The sequence below is a fragment of the Nelumbo lutea genome, chromosome 2 (assembly GCF_056320005.1).
Source record: "Nelumbo lutea isolate HS-2025 chromosome 2, American lotus-T2T, whole genome shotgun sequence".
In the NCBI taxonomy this organism is placed as follows: domain Eukaryota; kingdom Viridiplantae; phylum Streptophyta; class Magnoliopsida; order Proteales; family Nelumbonaceae; genus Nelumbo; species Nelumbo lutea.
The window spans coordinates 66,739,391-66,755,714 of NC_142685.1; the positions used below are offsets into that span (position 1 = coordinate 66,739,391).

General features: G+C 37.2%; 1 protein-coding gene across 2 annotated transcripts; it reads left to right on the forward strand.

Annotated features, from left to right (window-relative positions):
- Positions 1 to 311: 311 nt before the first annotated feature.
- Positions 312 to 15,186, forward strand: LOC148871307 (uncharacterized). Of its 2 annotated transcripts, none has more exons than XM_088970358.1 (6): positions 312 to 511; positions 730 to 979; positions 2,291 to 2,470; positions 9,673 to 9,799; positions 10,134 to 10,247; positions 14,841 to 15,186. In XM_088970358.1, the coding sequence occupies exons 2-6, from the start codon at positions 758 to 760 to the stop codon at positions 14,954 to 14,956; spliced, it is 759 nt and encodes a 252-aa protein (XP_088826484.1). In that variant the 5' UTR covers positions 312 to 511; positions 730 to 757; the 3' UTR covers positions 14,957 to 15,186. The 2 variants fall into 2 exon arrangements, with proteins under 2 accessions (XP_088826484.1, XP_088826485.1); XM_088970359.1 differs by having other exon boundaries at positions 401 to 511; positions 616 to 979.
- Positions 15,187 to 16,324: the final 1,138 nt, after the last annotated feature.

Here is a 16,324-nt window from a genome sequence, read left to right on the forward strand (position 1 = left end):
GAGTTGGTCGGTGCCAGTTTCATAACTTTTTTGCCTTTTCATTCTTCGAACACTCAAACAAAATGGTAAAATGGTAAAAAAAATATCATAAAGAGTAATTTTAATATTTTAAAATTATATAATGCACACCTGATCTCATGTGACGGTATTGATTAACGATCAACTAATCGTAGGGCACAATTTGAAAGTTTAGAATATTGCAAAAATAGGTTTTAAAGTTCGAGGAATGACGGACACAACCCCAAAATTCAGGGTATTGTTGAAGATTTTTTCCTTGTTATTTCTTAAGTTTTGCCAAGTGGCAATGTGGCATGGCATTTTTGTGACAAACTTGTACCGCCGAAAGCAGCATTTCCTCCTTTTTTTTTTTTTTTATTCTAAAATTGCAAAATTCTGGATCTTCCGCTCCCGGAAGTCGTAGAATCTCTTTGAGGACGGCTCGGGCTCGTCTAGGAACTTCATGTCTTCATCAAAGGGTTTCACCGAATAACGAAATTTCTTCATCTCTTGGGTATCTCTTTCGCTTTTTTAGCTTATAAAAAGAAGGGAAGATCTAAAAAAAAAATCTTCTCTGGAAGATTCTAAACCCTAATAATTTTTTTTTCTTTTTCCCAGTCCTCCGTTATTAATCTCTGCAGAACTTACTCGAAGTGATACTCTTCCATCCTTAATTTTGAATCATTTGATATAATTGATTCGTATTCTTCGACTTGATATTTTAACCGACAGCTTTTGATCGAGCGTCGATTGAAGAGAAATGGTGGTCATCGCAGACGAAACCCCGCAACAATCTGTTAATTCAAGTGCTCCGGAAAAGGCTTCTACTGCTTCAGATGAAGAAACAACGACGAGAGAAGCTGAAGGTTACCTAACAGCCAGTGATGGTGAAGGTGAAGGAGATGGAGAAGGCGAAGAACAAGCTGCACCTTCTAAAGATGACTCTTATGAAGATGCATTGACAGATGAACAGTTGAAAGAGGTCCCTTTTTTAATTTCACTTTCTTCTAAGATCTTTTCTGGATTCATTTGCTTCTGAAAACTAACCAGAATATTGGAACACTTATTTCTTTTGGGTTATTTCTCATTTCTTTTTGGGATAATGGGAAGTATATTTTGTTTCGATTATTTTGGGATTATTGAATGAAATGATCACAGCTCGTTGCAATTCTCTCACTTAATCATTTTCCAGATCAAATTATTCGTTGTAAAGCTTGAAGGTCTCTTCTGAATCCTGTGTATGAGTTAGTTATTGATGATTCTCCATTAAGAGTAACATTCAGTTGGTTTCAGAAAAATAAATAAAATAACAAAAAAGAAAACAAAAAAAAGGGCAACATTCAGTTAATTTGCCTACTTTAAGTTGCTTAGCATATTTTGTCATGTTATCCTAAGAAATATTGCTGTCCTTTTTTTTTTATCAACAAACATTTGTTCCTTTACGAGAATATCTAATGTGGTTGCTTTCTTACTGTTAACAAATACAGTCCTTGACTTATTGAAATGATGGTTTTCTGTTAATTTAGCAAGGTAGTTGATTTTAAGCTGGATGCTCAATATGCCGAAACTAGAAATTTAATAACAAGAAGGATGGGAGTGTTAGTTGAAATATATATGGAATCTGGGGCAATGGATTTTTGTTGGAGGAATTTGGTTGTGCTTGAAAAGCTGTTTAAAAGTATAAAGGTTCACAAACAATAATAAATGCTTTAGGGTTCAGTTGTGAGAAGTAGTACATTCTAATTTTTTGATTGAGGACTCTTCTATTGTTATATTTCTAATCAAACCATTTGCAACAAATTTAACAAGCAAAAAGACTGCACATATTATAGTTTGATATTCTAATAGCCTAAAACCTTGTAATAAGTTCACAATAGACTAGGGTATAGTGTATATTTATTGATTTATCTTATTTTTGCATTCTTTTTGTGACTTCTAGGCTTTATCTTGAGATTTTCAGTTTTCTTGAATTTCCATTTTTTACCATTTCTCTTAAAGTTATTAAGCTTAACTGTTTGTCATGGTATACAAATTTCATGATTTTCCTATTTTATCTTCTCTGAATGTTTTGGAATGGAAGTGCAAGAAATTTATCTGTGATTTACATTGGATGAATTTCACAAAGTTTACATATAGAAATGTGTATACATGTATGTGTGTATTTCTGTAGATAGATGGACAGATTGATATATAGATAAATATGCAACCACTTTATTGTGTTCTGCCATAGTATTTTTCTCTTCAATCCTAAAAGTTTACTCATTTAACTTTTTATTATTTATTTTTGAAGCAGAGAGCTTTGTCCCAAGCTGCTGATGCAAAAGCTGAAGGCAATAAACTTTTTGGAGCAGGACAGTATGAAGATGCATTGTCACAATATGAACTTGCTTTACAGTTGGCTCCTGAGATGCCCTCATCTGTGGAAATACGTTCCATATGTCATGCAAATCGTGCTATATGTTTCTTAAAACTGGTATGCTGTGTCTATAAACTATAATGTATGTATAACATGCAAAAATTTCATAATATGGGCCTTTCTCTGATTCATAGTGTTAGTATGCTAATTTATGCTCTATATTAAGTTAAATATGATGAAGCTACTTTTCTTTTTCCCTGATTCAATTGCTTATTGAAAAGAAACAAGTATATTGACATTCGATGCAAAAGCTTGAGCATAACTCATCTTAGTATTTTAGATTTGTTGTCTCCTTTTACAAGTCCAATAGCAAGATTTATCATTCATGATGCACCTTTGGTGGTCCATAAGCCCCTATGTCAATGATATCAAATTGGAGACTTCTTGAGCAAGATGTTCCAGTGGAGAACTTTGCGGGGGCCTTCCCCTTTTAGGTTCAAGAATTTGTGGTCGACCCACCCAGATTTCAAGGAAAAGGTAAAAGTGTGCTGGAATATGCAAAGGCAATTGCCAAAATGGGAAGGCCGAAGATTTTTGAGGAAGCTACTGTCCTTAAAGGAAGAAATTAAAGAATGGAATAGAGTGACCTTTGGGAGATTGGAGGAAAGGAAGACAATTATAATATCACAGATTGAGGAAATTAATAGGAAGGAAGAGACGAGCTCCCTTGAAGGTGGAGAGAGAGATTTGAGGTGAAAATTAAAGAAAGAATTAGAGGAAACATTTTTAAGGGAGGAAATCAGTTGGAAGCAGCAGTCCAGAGTAAAATGGATCAAGGAGGGGGATTGCAATACTAGATTCTTTCATGCTATTGCTAATGGCGGAAGAATGAAGAGCCTAATTTCTTCTTTAGTAGTGGAAGTAACGGAAATTACTAATCAGCAGGAGTGTCTGATCATGGACAAAGATAGTTGGATTCTGGGCCTTGAGGCTTGAGATGTATGGGGGTAGCTGGAGGTCAACAGGAGCTTAAGCATTATTTGTTAGAAACGGAACAGGGGCTAGAGAGAGAAATCTTATTTGCTCCAGAAGCATCTCAGGTCGATGGTGGTCTTAGAGAGGGGGGGGGCAAACTTTGCTACATGGGCCTTTAACTGAAACATTTTGGCCATCTGGCTCAAAGAAAACATTTTGGCCAAGTAAGTTCAGGTCATGACGTCATGTGACCAGTTCAATGGTCATGTTACTGGGGTTTGTAATCGAACATTGGCAAATGGTTCTAATGCTCTATCATCGTCCCAAAAGGACTCTACGACTGAAGTGTAGAGGAAAGCGGTGATGGAAGGAATTTGGGTTTGGAAACCAAGGCTAGTCTCTTACTCAGCCTAGAGAATACAAATCCAAGGTACAATTGTGGAAAGGAAAGGGATGAAGATTTTGATTCAGATTGGATCAGTCTAGGTAAGGAGAACATTGATGTAGAAGGTTCTTCAGAGGAATCCATTATAGGAAGTGTGGAAAGCAATATCAGAGCCAAGATTGGGGTTGAGGAAGATGCTTGTCTGACACTGTTTTTCGAAGATGGCACTTGTGAGACACAAACAAAGGCTATGACTAAGGTGCAACAATACTTAGGAATAAAGGGTGTTCTTTCAGGTGAGGAAAAAAACTGAAATGGAAGAGAGTGGAGAACCAATTGCAGACAAAGTTTGCAAGGTGATAGTGGGCATTGAAAAAACAACCCACAACTTTTTGGCAAAGCTACTACATAGTGCATACCCCTTTCTTTGGTTAAAAAGTCCAAACGTTGATTCTAAGGAAACCTTTCCTAGCAATAGTCCTTGTTTTGGAAACCAGGGTCAACCAAGTCCTGCTAACCAAAAAAAGGAGAATGGGGAAAATACTGAAATTAAATAAGGATCACGGAAGTGCAAAAAGAAGGGAAGGAGCAAACGGGGGGGTGTTAAGGAAAAACCTAGTGAACCAAGGGAATTAAGTAAGAGGACACGAGGATCAAATAAGAAAAGAAAGAAAAAATTAAGTGAGGTGGAGGGGCTAACTTGTGAAGTGGATTATGATAAATGGAGTATCAGAGGGAAGGAAACAAGTAATGAAAGGGCAGTGAATGAGTAAAGGGTCAGCTCTAAGTTGTTATACATGAACATAATAAGCTGGAATGTAAGGGGTTTGGGTAGTGAGAGAAAAAGAAGTGCGATAAGAGAATTGTTGGGGAAGGGGAAGCCAAATATAGTGCTGTTTCAAGAGTCAAAGTTGTCTGATGTGGAGAGAAGGTGGGTAAGGCAGATCTGGACTGTTAGAGGAATGAGCTGGGCCTTTTCACAATCATGGGGATCTTCTGGGGGAATTATTGCTTTTGTGAAAAAAAATGAAGACCTAGTGTGCTTGGAAGAATTGATTGGAAATTTCTCCATCTCTGTCAAGTTAAAGAGAAAGGAAGATGGCTTGGTTTATGAATCCACTTCTTATAGGGAGAGGGAAGGTCTTTAGGAGGAATCATTAGAAATTAGAGGCCTTTGGGTGGGCCCGTGGTGCTTGTGGCTAAGGCTGCAATCAAATTGAGCTCTAATCAGATAGTTTAGGTTTAAGTTTGATTCTAATCGAGCTTGAATTGAGTATGAACCTCAGGGTAAACTCGATTAGTTATTCAATCTTGAGCTCCACCAATAAAAAGTGCGGTTCAAAATCTCGTGAAAACATACATAAATGCATATTATAGAATATACTATATATTATAAAACAATATATCATATATAAAATATAAAATATATTCAAATTTGAGTTTTTGAGCCAAACCTGAGCTCATATAAAATTTAATCAAGCCGAGCTTGAATTGGAAAGTATAGTTCGAATCGAACTTGAACCTAGTAGTGTTTTAGTCAAGCTGAGCCAAGACATGCTAAAGTTTGGCTCGGCTCTACTTGATTGCACCCCTACTTGCAGGGGATTTTAACGTGATTAGGTTCCTACATAAAACAAATACCTCTAGAATGTGAAAGTTCAATCAATTTGTGGATTCTAATGATTTGAGAGTGCTGCCTCTATTACAAGCGAAGTATACTTGGTCCAATTTTCAAGAGACACCCATCTGTTGCAAAATGGATAGATTTCTGTATTTTGCAGATTGAGAGGAGGGTTGGAGGGGTTTGGTAGTTAGAGATTTATTGAGATCTACTTCAGATCACCACCTAATCAGAATTTTCCAAGAAAGAGTGGGAGGAGGTTTGTGCCCTTAAAAGATTTGAGAATATATGGCTCTTTCATCCAGACTGCAAAACAAAAATGAGAGAATGATGGGAGGAGGATCAGGTGGAGTTTCGGTCAAAGGGGTATATATTTTATAAGAAACTGCAAAGATTGAAGGCTGGGATTAAAGAGTGGAGTAAGGAGGGTTTTTGGCTTTTGGAGAAAAGAAAGGTTTGGATAGCACATAGGATAGAGGAGTTAGATGGTCTTGAAGGGGAAGGAGATTAAGGGTGGAAGAAAGAGTTGAAAGGTGGAGGTTAAAAGTTTAAACAGGAATTGGAAGAGATTTTGAGAAAAGAGACCAGTTGGAGACAAAAATCTAGATCCTAGTGGTTAAAGGAAGGTGATGGTAATAAAAGTTTTTTTCCATTCAGTAGCAAATGGGACAAAAAGAAGAAATATTGTTTCTTAGTTGGAGTGGAATGGACAACTTCTAACTAGGGAAGAGAATAATAACTCTAATAAAGAGGCTTAGCAGGGTGGAAGAGAAATTATCTCTTTAGGGGGATGAATAATAAAATAAAGTCAACTTTGACTAACTTGCTAGTCTACTACTTATCTACCTTCAAGATCCCCACTAAAGTGGCTAGCCAATCGAAGGAATTAATGATGGGTTTCCTGTGGGAGCCAAGAGATACAAAGAAAGATCATCTAATGAAGTGGGAGGTGGTGTCTAGAAGTGGGGATAGGAAATATCAACCTAAGGAATCTGACACTATTGGGAAAATGATTATGGAGATTGCCTCTGGACCAGGATAATTTGTGGCATAAAGTGATTGCGAGTATTTATGGCATGGAAGACAATGGTTGGGATGCTGGTCTTGACCCTAGGGCTTCTCAGTCGTCTCCTTGGAAAGTGATTCATGGTTTATTGCCCTTCTTTCTTCCATATATCAGGTTTGCTGCTTGTCTAGGTAACAAAGTGCTTTTCTAGGAAGATGTTCGGTTTGGGGATGCCTCTCTAAAAGATAGATTTCTATGTATTCCTTTTCCCTAACCAAAGGGAGAGTAATCTCCTCTGTTTGTGGTAATGAAAATTCTTGGTTTGGGACTAAGGAGAGGTCTAAGGGAGTTAGAAATGGGATTGGTAGATGAACTTATATCCCTTCTTAGTAAAATGTTCTTGGACCAGTCTTGTTTGGACAGAAAATTTTGGTTGGTGTCCATGTGGAGATGCTTGAGGGCTGCAGTATGTTGGGTTCTGTGGGAGGAAAGAAATTCCAGGATCTTCTTTGAAGTAGAGAGGGATAGTGAAGAATTGAGAGACTGTTATGGGCCCACGGAATAGGATCTCCGTCACGGGTCAGTCCACGGGGAAAACCTCCTGTTTTCCCTTGTTCCTCCCTTTTCTTGAGGAACCTATCTTGGCGCCTTAATGGTGATTTGTTCAAGAGGTCACCAAACTCTCCTCTGCTCTCCTTCTTGACTGAAATTTTCGATGTGTTTATTGAATAATATCAGCTCCTTAAATAGGAGATTACAAGAGGTAGAATCCTACTTTTAGGAAGACTCCTTGCTAATCTACTACTCTATCCTATTAAACTGATAAGATAACACTGAACTGATAAGATAAGACTTCATTAATCTATCCTACTGAACTGATAAGATAAGATAAGAACTGTAATTAGATAAGATAAAACTCCCTTAATCTATCCTACTGAACTGATAAGATAAGATAACTGAATAGATAAGACTCCTACTAATCCCTTCTACTGAAAGTAGATAAGGTAAGAATACTGAATAGATAAGATAGGATGAGAACACTAAATTGCTGCTGCTGAGAACACTAAATTACTGCTGCTGCTGCTGGCGCTCACATCAGAGAACTGATCCATATAAGGGTAGTACAGTGGCTGAAATCTTCATAGCTATTTACAGACTTCACAGTGGATGATTTATTGAGGAAGTGGGGTGAGATTGCTAGTTGCACCCAGCCCAAAACAGAATTGAGGGTGTCTTGGGCTGCCCCCTCCATCGGCCGGTTTTTTAAAACTAAACTTTGATGGGAGTAGTTGGGGGAATCCTGGACAATTGGGGATTGGAGGTGTGTTTAGGGATGAGAATGGGTTTGTTTCAGCCATGTTCTCAGGCCCAATTGGAGTGGGTGACTCTCACAGGGCTGAGATCTTTGCAGTTTTGGAAGGAGTCCAAAGAGCTAAGGAGATGGATATAAGAAAACTCATCATTGAAGGGGACTTGGAAGTGGTGGTAGGGTGTCTGAATAAAGAAAATAACAGGTTATGGATGTACAGTAATGAGAGGAGGAAATTTAGGTGGCTGGTTCAAGAGATGGAAATTAAGACCAGCTTGGTGAAAAGATCAGCTAACTCTTTTGCTGATGGGTTAGCTAAGCAAGGAGTCGAGAGGGAGTTAATGTTTTGGGCATGTGTAATTTTTTCCTTTTTTCTGTTCTTGGGAGCTCATGCTCCAGTTGGAAGATAAGAAAGTGTGTCTTCCTCCTTGTAATTATTTTTGTGATTAATTAATGAAATGTGGTTGTTGGTAAAAAAAAAAAGAAGAAATTGGTTGGCGTCCTCTTTTGGCTCTTCTACTTGTGCTTCCTTTTTCACTTCCCTCCTTTGGTCCCCTAACATGGGAGGATCCTTTCCAACAAAAAGAGTTTGGTGTAACTCTGTACCCCCAAAAATAAGGGCTTTTTCGTTGGGAGGTGGTGCTCCAAGAAATCAACGCTTTGGACAAGCTACAAAGAAGTCTATATTGCTGCATCTACCCTCATGTCTTTTGTCTTTTCTTAGGAGGTGGTGAGACAATCACACACCTATTATTATCTAGTCCTTTTTGCTTCTTATGTTTGGAGTTAGTTTTCTTCTCTCTTTAGTTTTAGGTGGACCCCTCCTTTGGATGTGGTAGGCTTTTTTGTTCCAAGTTGATTACCAAAGAAAAGGGTAGGGCAACGTGGAGAGCCACGGAAGCAGCTATCCTTTGGTCAATTTGGGAAGAGAAGAATAATAGAATCTTCAAAGGATTAGAGAGATCCAAGGAGCAGGTCATTGATTCCATACTTGTGTAGGTCATGCATTGGCTGAAATCAATTGAGCTATCCAAAGATTATTCAGCTGAGGACATTTTTAGAGGGTGGTTGGTAGTGGCAAGTTCTTCAACTATAAGGAATATGGTTCAGGTTTAATTGTTACCTTCAGCACAACAAAAGGTAAAATTGAATTTTGATAGAAGCTCTTTAGGCAACCTGGGTCCTTTTGGAGTTGGGGGAGATTCATTCAGAGACGGGGAGGGCAGGCTAATAGCACTATACTCTGGCCCAATAGGTGTGGGAGATTCATTAAGAGCTGATATTTTGGCCTTCAAGGTCTGAGGCTGGCCAAGCAATGGGGACTTCAAAATTTTGAGGTGGAGGGAGACTCTAAACTGTTAAAAGGATGGCTGCAGACAAAAAGCTTGGGGGTTTGGAAATTTAGACAGCAAATTAGGGAGATTTTCTGCCTAGCAAGGGAAGCTGGAGTGCTTTTCAATTGGACAAGGAGATCAACCAATGGTTTGGCTGATGCTTTGGCAAAGCAGGGGACCCTTAGGAAGAATTCGTTTGGGCAGTATTGTAAACCTTGAGATAAAATATGGGGTCAACACTGTTATTGATTTGATCTGCACCGGTTTCAGTCCTAGAATGTGAGAGAGAGAGAGAGTATGTTTTAGCTGCTGTTTTAATGAAAGTTACTGTTTTCAATAAAAAAGATTCATGGGATCTTTTAGTCTTTATGGACAAGTTTTAGCAGTTCAATTTTAATTTAAGGCCTTTACCTTTCAATGCAAATTTCACCCATTTTTCTTATGGTAGTTCACCTATCCAAAAAGAAGGAAAAAAAAGCAGAAAAGAAGTGTGATGAGTACCTAACACATATTCTAGTTATTCTGATTCCTGGATCTGGTTATTGAGTCCTAATTCTGTTGTGCTCCTTTTTGTTTCTTTCCATCTGCTGCTGCCTTCTCTCATTTACACACACTGTCCTTTTATGAATTGCTGGATTTGCAGATGCGATAACTATTTTGCTTCTTGTGATTTGGAACTTAAATCTCAGGGAAAATACAATGACACAATTAAGGAATGCACTAAAGCATTGGAGTTGAATCCTACATACATGAAAGCTCTAGTTAGAAGAGGAGAGGCACATGAAAAGCTTGAAAACTATGAAGAGGCTATTTCAGGTACATAAGGAGGTTAAAAATATTTATCCATGTATTGATTCCTTATCATATTCAAGATGTTAGCTCTTTTGATCTTTTCCTTGTTATGCATTGTTGTGCCATCTTCCTGCCATTTTCAGCCTTTTTTTCCAGGGTCTTTGGTGACTTGAATATAAGCTTAATATATTAACATTGGCCAGGAGTCATTATCCTGTAGTTACCATCCAAAATTTTCTTCAACACTCTTTTCCTTTTTGTTTGATTAATATTTATATGCTGGCAATATCTAGGAGTTACTTTCATCTAGCAGTAATCCTCTTTCTCTCTAATTTGTCTCTTTACTGTTTTCCTGCAGACATGAAAAAGATATTGGAATCAGACCCTTCAAACAAACAAGCTATTACAACCATACGTAGGTTGGAGCCACTGGCAGTGGAAAAGCGGGAAAAGATGAAGGAAGAGATGATTGGTATGATCATAGAAACTTCCTTTTCATTCTTCTCACCGTTTTTTATTGTTGAAGGAAATTGTTCTTTTTAACTTTTGGATGGTTGAGGTTTATTTGCTTTTATATGACAAGTAATCAGTTAAAATATGCATCAATATACATAAATGCAGATACCAGTGTGGAGTGTGTATACATCTATTTTATGTCTTTCCATACATGCATGCATGTATATATCTAACCATGGTTATACAGATATACAAACATACATACGTATAAGATGATTGGCTTCTTGAGTTGGTATGTTGTTCTTCTAGATCCAGGGATTTCCTAATTTATCGACAGATGGACTGGCTTGTTTCGGGGGTGGGGGGATTGGAAGGATTTCACTGTGGTTTGGATTTTCTATTGTTTGTGTTTGGCCTTGGTTCTTGATCACCTTGTTCTGATGGTCTTTTGCTTTCTTTTTCCCTCTGTTTTTGATTATCAATAAAGCTATTTCTTGCCTATCAATATAGTTGCAGTTAACATATAATACAGATTTGATTTTATGTTCCTTTTGGTTCAACCTTAAATCATATTAAACACATCATTTGCATGCAATTATATCAACCCATGGGTTGATGTAGACTCATAAGTTCTTATTGGATGTACGAGATAGTCTTTATAGCTGTAACACCCGTCTTGTCAAAAAGCTAGGTTCTTGGCATCTAAAGTGAAGATATCATTTAGATGGGTTCTAAAGGGTGATTACCCAATGTTGGTGTTGTCTATCAGGGGTCTTGGGGGGGGGGGGAGGGGTTGACTGGATACAAACCTAACATTTGGCCTTTTTTTGGCACAAAAAACAGGTCGTTCACAGGCTTGGACCTACAATCTCATGCCCATCAGCCTATTATGTCTCAATTATAACCGGGTCTTATTTGGTCAGACCTGTTAGTTCCAATTATGATCCTATAGTATCAGGTTCTTATTGCACATTTACCTATTGGGTTGGATCTGGGTCTACCCTGACCGGACCCAACCCATTGACAGCATTACATGAGGTGATAGATTCCAAGTTCTATGCTTGATGGAACGGGAAAAGACAGGAAGATATTATCAATTCATTTCCAAGGATGCAAAAAACATAGCCCTCCTGAGAGATCCGACTTCAAATATGTTCATTGTTTTAAAAAGTGGGCCTTTAATGGATCCAATGATGTCTCTGATTGGGTTCAAACATGGTCCAACCCTGTTCTCATTTTATTCAATTTGTACTGACAATGCTGGTTTCTTCATGGAGGTAAAGAGTCATGCATTTTAAATTAATGAAGGGAATGACATTTCCAGCATTTCCTCTTTCATTAATAGGTACATAACAGAGCACTCTAACATGTTTTTGCAACCAGATTTCTCTCTCCTCTCTCTCTCTCTCACACACAACACACATAGCATCCTGTTGCACATTGGGAATATCTTCCTTACATGTATATTGAGTTCATTTGGAGATGATCCTAATGTGCCTCTGGATGCTCATGCTTTCAGAGTGTGTGCAGAGTTTTTGCTTGCAATTGCAGGTGATCCTGTCGCCACTCGCCACACATGCACAGACAGATGTGTTACCATGTCCATTCAAAAACAGAAGGCCACCATTGTACCAAACATACAAAATAGAACCAAAAGAAAAAAAAATGAAGAATAAGAGCAGAGAAAGTGAAAACTAAAAAAAAAGGAAAAGTCGAGGGTTTCCAGATAAGACTTGACCATGCATATCAGAACATTGTCATCTCTTCCTTGCAATTTCTAACCTTAGTGTCATTTCCTCTTTATTTCTCTTAAAATCCCAAGTAAAAACCAAGGTTTTAAAAGCTGAAGGCAGAGCTGAGGCAATTTATTTCCTTTTATAGCCGGTTTGCATATTTTCTGTTTATTACATGTATATTTTTTAATATGAATCCTATCATTTTGAATTATTATTTGTATTCGGTGTTATGTTTATAACCTTCTCTATCTAAATTAAATAATGTATATATTCATACTAAATCTATTTGCAATCTTTTATGCATTTAAGGTGCAGTGCATTTATTTCATAGCTAATGACATATATATTTGTTTTATTTATTTGTCTTATTTTTGAAATTTTATTTTCTTTAGTTTGTTTCATGGTTATAACCTTCTTTACTAAATAAAGTATTAAATGTACTTAATTTGCACATTTGCTAGTTTACTCATATTATATACAACAAATGCTTCTTGGAGGAAGAATTATTTTTCCTTGGGGTGGAGGACCACTTTGATTAGGTCTACCTTAGCTAACTTATTTGTTTACTTCCTGTTAGTGTTCAAGATTCCAACCAAAGTCTCAAACATATTGGAAAAATTAATGAGGGACTTCTTGTGGGAGCCAGGAGAGGAGAAGAAGGATCATAGGGTGGGTTGGGAGGTGATAACTAGAAATAAAAGCCTAGGAGGTCTTGGGATAGGGAATATTAGGAAAAGAAACATGGCCTTGCTAGGAAAGTGGTTGTGGAGATTCTCTTTGGAAAGGGACAAATTGTGGACGAAGATAGTGGCTAGCATTCATGGGTTGGAGGACAATGGTTGGGATCTTGGAATTCTGGCAAGAACTACAACTGCATCTCTGTGGAAGGCCATCCATGATATACTCCTAGCATTATCTCCTTGGATCAGGTATAGCTTGAACTTAGGTAACCTAATAAAATTTTGGGAACAAACTTGTGTTGGGTATTCCCCTTTGATGGAATAGTTCCTCTCTTTGTTTGCTATGTCAGACCTAAAGAATGAACCTATTTCTTCCTTCTTAGTTCCTTCAGACTCAACTTCAGGCATTGGGTGGAACCTAGGCCTGAGAAGGGCCATTAGGGATACAGATTTGGACTTCACTTTGACATTGCTAAACATCCTTGATAGTGTTTTCCTATACCCCACTAAGGAAGATATCAGAATTTGGACCCTCCTCCTTTGGTGCCTTCTCTTGTGCCTCTTTTTTTGAAAGCTTAACTTATTTATCCTCCTACTCCTCTTTGGTTACCCTTCCCTGTTAAAGAGGTTTGGAGTAAGCAAATTCCTCCTCAGGTTGGTAGTTTTTGCTGGGAAACTTTATTGCAAAGAATCCACACAAGTGACCTGCTTCAAAGAAAGAAATCTAATTCTTGTTTATCCCCAGATTGGTGTTCCCTTTGCAAGGTTGATGGGGAAACTGGCTACCACCTTATTGTTACTTTCCTGTTTACTAAATCTATTTGGGAGTTGGCTTTCTCCCTTTTTGGGTGTAATTGGAACCCCCCCTTTGAATGTGCAAAGTCTATTTTCTTCGTCCTTTTTCAGTTGGCCTAAGAAAAGATGGAGGATTACGTGGAGATGCATTAGGGCAGCAATTTGCTGTCCTTATGGGAAGAAAGGAACTTCGTGTATTTTCAAACAAGGAGAGAACAATTGAGAGCTTTACAGATCTGATACACCTAAGGGTGGTTCACTGGCTGAAATCATTGGACTGTTTTACAGTTTTTTCCATGATTGACTTGCTGAGAAATTGGAAAGAGATAATAAACTCTGCTCCAGTTAAGATGATTTCTAGCCCCATTTGGACTCCCCCACCCTCTGGATTCATAAAACTGAACTTTGATGGGACTAGTTTTGGAAATCCAGGGCCGTCTGGGATTGCGGTTGTCTTCAGGAATGAGGAAGGGTCTATTCTGGCTTTGTATTCAGGCCCGACTGGAGAAGGGGACTATCTCAGGGCCAAGATCTCTGCGGTTCTGGAAGGAATCCAAAGAGCAAGACAATTGAACATTAGAAGATTGGTCTTTGAAGGTGGTGGTTAGATGGCTAAAGGAAGACAACAATACCATGCGGAGTTATAGCAATGAAAGGAATAAGTTCAAATGGTTTTTCTAGGGACTTTGAGGTGAAGTACAGCTGGGTGAAAAGAAATGCCAACTCTTTTGCTGATGGGTTAGCTAAGCAAGGGGTGAATAGGGTGTCTTTGTTTTGGCCTAATTTCTTATTTATCTCTTTTTGTAATTTGTTGATGGGGAGTTAAGCCATTTTGTCTCACTTATATCTTGTAATTGCTTCCTCTAATTTAATAAAGCTGATTGTTATTGGTAAAAAAAAAATTTCTTTATACATTTTTAGATACAGTTACTCTTTCATATTCAATTTATGTATTTACTTTTAGCTTTTATTACATATATTAATTTTAACATAATGTATCGAAACATCAGACAAGTACTGACAGCTGGCTGTACAAAAAGGATAAGAAATGGTAAGACTAGGTAAACTTATTAATACACATTTTTTACTTATGAAGAGTATTGATACTTTGAAACTTTGGTGCCAAAGTAAAGATAATAACATAGTTTAGTGTCAATGTAAAACTGTTGAAAATGGGATGGTCATTGCTATTATATGCCTCTTTAAGTCTTTATGATGAAACTTGTCCAATGGCTTGCATTTTCTTACTGACACCATTGACCATGGATACAACACTTGCAATCATTAGTTTTAGGGTTTCATTTGTGCATACTCTATGTGGTATATGGTATTTCTGTGCCCTTTAAATGGGTTAGTAATCCTCTTAATGTGACACTGAGCTAACTTGCTGGTGAACAGGAAAGCTAAAAGAGATGGGGAACTCCTTGTTAGGGCGCTTTGGGATGAGCCTTGACAACTTCAAATCTGTTAAAGATCCCAACACTGGATCCTACTCTATCTCATTCCAGCGTTAGTATAACATGTAAAATCATCTTATCACATTGCTTACTTAAGAGTGAAAAAAAAGTGAAGAGAAATATCTGGGAGAAATTTGATATTATATCTTAACTCAAAATTAGTCCTGTACATGGAATTGTCAGCATGAGTGAAACTTGTGAGGCATTATAGCTTTCCTGTTGTCTCTGCCTAGATTCTATCATACTTGTTTCCAGGTTTTATATTTTAATATATTATTTTTATCAAATAGAACTCAGATGGTTAAATTGAGGGTTGAGCTGCTGGCCCTATACACCAATTCTTGTGAACCCCAGCTTACTGAGGCTTGCACATTCTCTGTTAAAATAGTACTGATTACTATTTGGAGCTGAGAAAGCTTAACCATTAAATTCTAGGTTTCTCCATCCACACCTTTTCTAGTTCACAATGACCTGTAGATTTGGGGGTGGTGCTTCATTTTCTGTTCATTTTGAAGTGAACCAGTCCGACATTCCAAATGAAAGTAGTTTGCATTGCATTTATTTTTATGCCTAATCTATTGAAGTTCTCAGTCAGGATGATGAAAATAGTTCATCTTTCTTCAGCTGTAAAGCTGCAAATGGATTGGATTGAAACCGATCAAAAATCTGAAAAAGTGGTCCGTTTATTAATTGAATTGAATTAGGATATTGTTTCATTCGATCCAAAATCCTAATATACATATGATTCAAAGTATCGATTTGTATTGGTTTTCAGGGTCATCGAAATGTTAAATACTGAGTTAGAGCCTTTTAATGGGTTTGAGCGTTAATAAACAGCCTAATATATCTATTTGCGAATGGACTAGAAATTAAAGGAGTATCAATTATTGAAAACTCTGAATATGTGATTTTTGTAACTATGTATTAAGCACCAATATTCAGGTTATAGAAAAAAAACCTATGTATAGGCATAAATTATTGGTTCAAGTGGAATCCGAATGTAATTAGTTTAAGCCGGATTCAGATAACTGTTTAGTCATGATTGGCTGGATTGGTATCATTTGAAATAGAATATTGCTTGATCCGATAATACAGTTATATATACATATAAAACATTTTATCAAAAAAATATAAAACATTAATTTTAGTATGAAAATTCTTTAGAACTATGATGGATTTAGATATGCATATTTTTTCCATTTATATAAATATTTTAATGAAATCGGATGCTTGGATTTAAATAAATCAAATTTGAATCCATATTTTTACATATATGCCAGATATTGGACCGAATTTAGATCTCTTGGTTTTTTACTGGATTGGATTTTAATGACCTTTATCTAAATTAGATCCAATCCATTTGCATCTCTACTCAATTAGCATGGCACCTTAATAAATTGGCACTATTGGATGAGTCCAGATCTC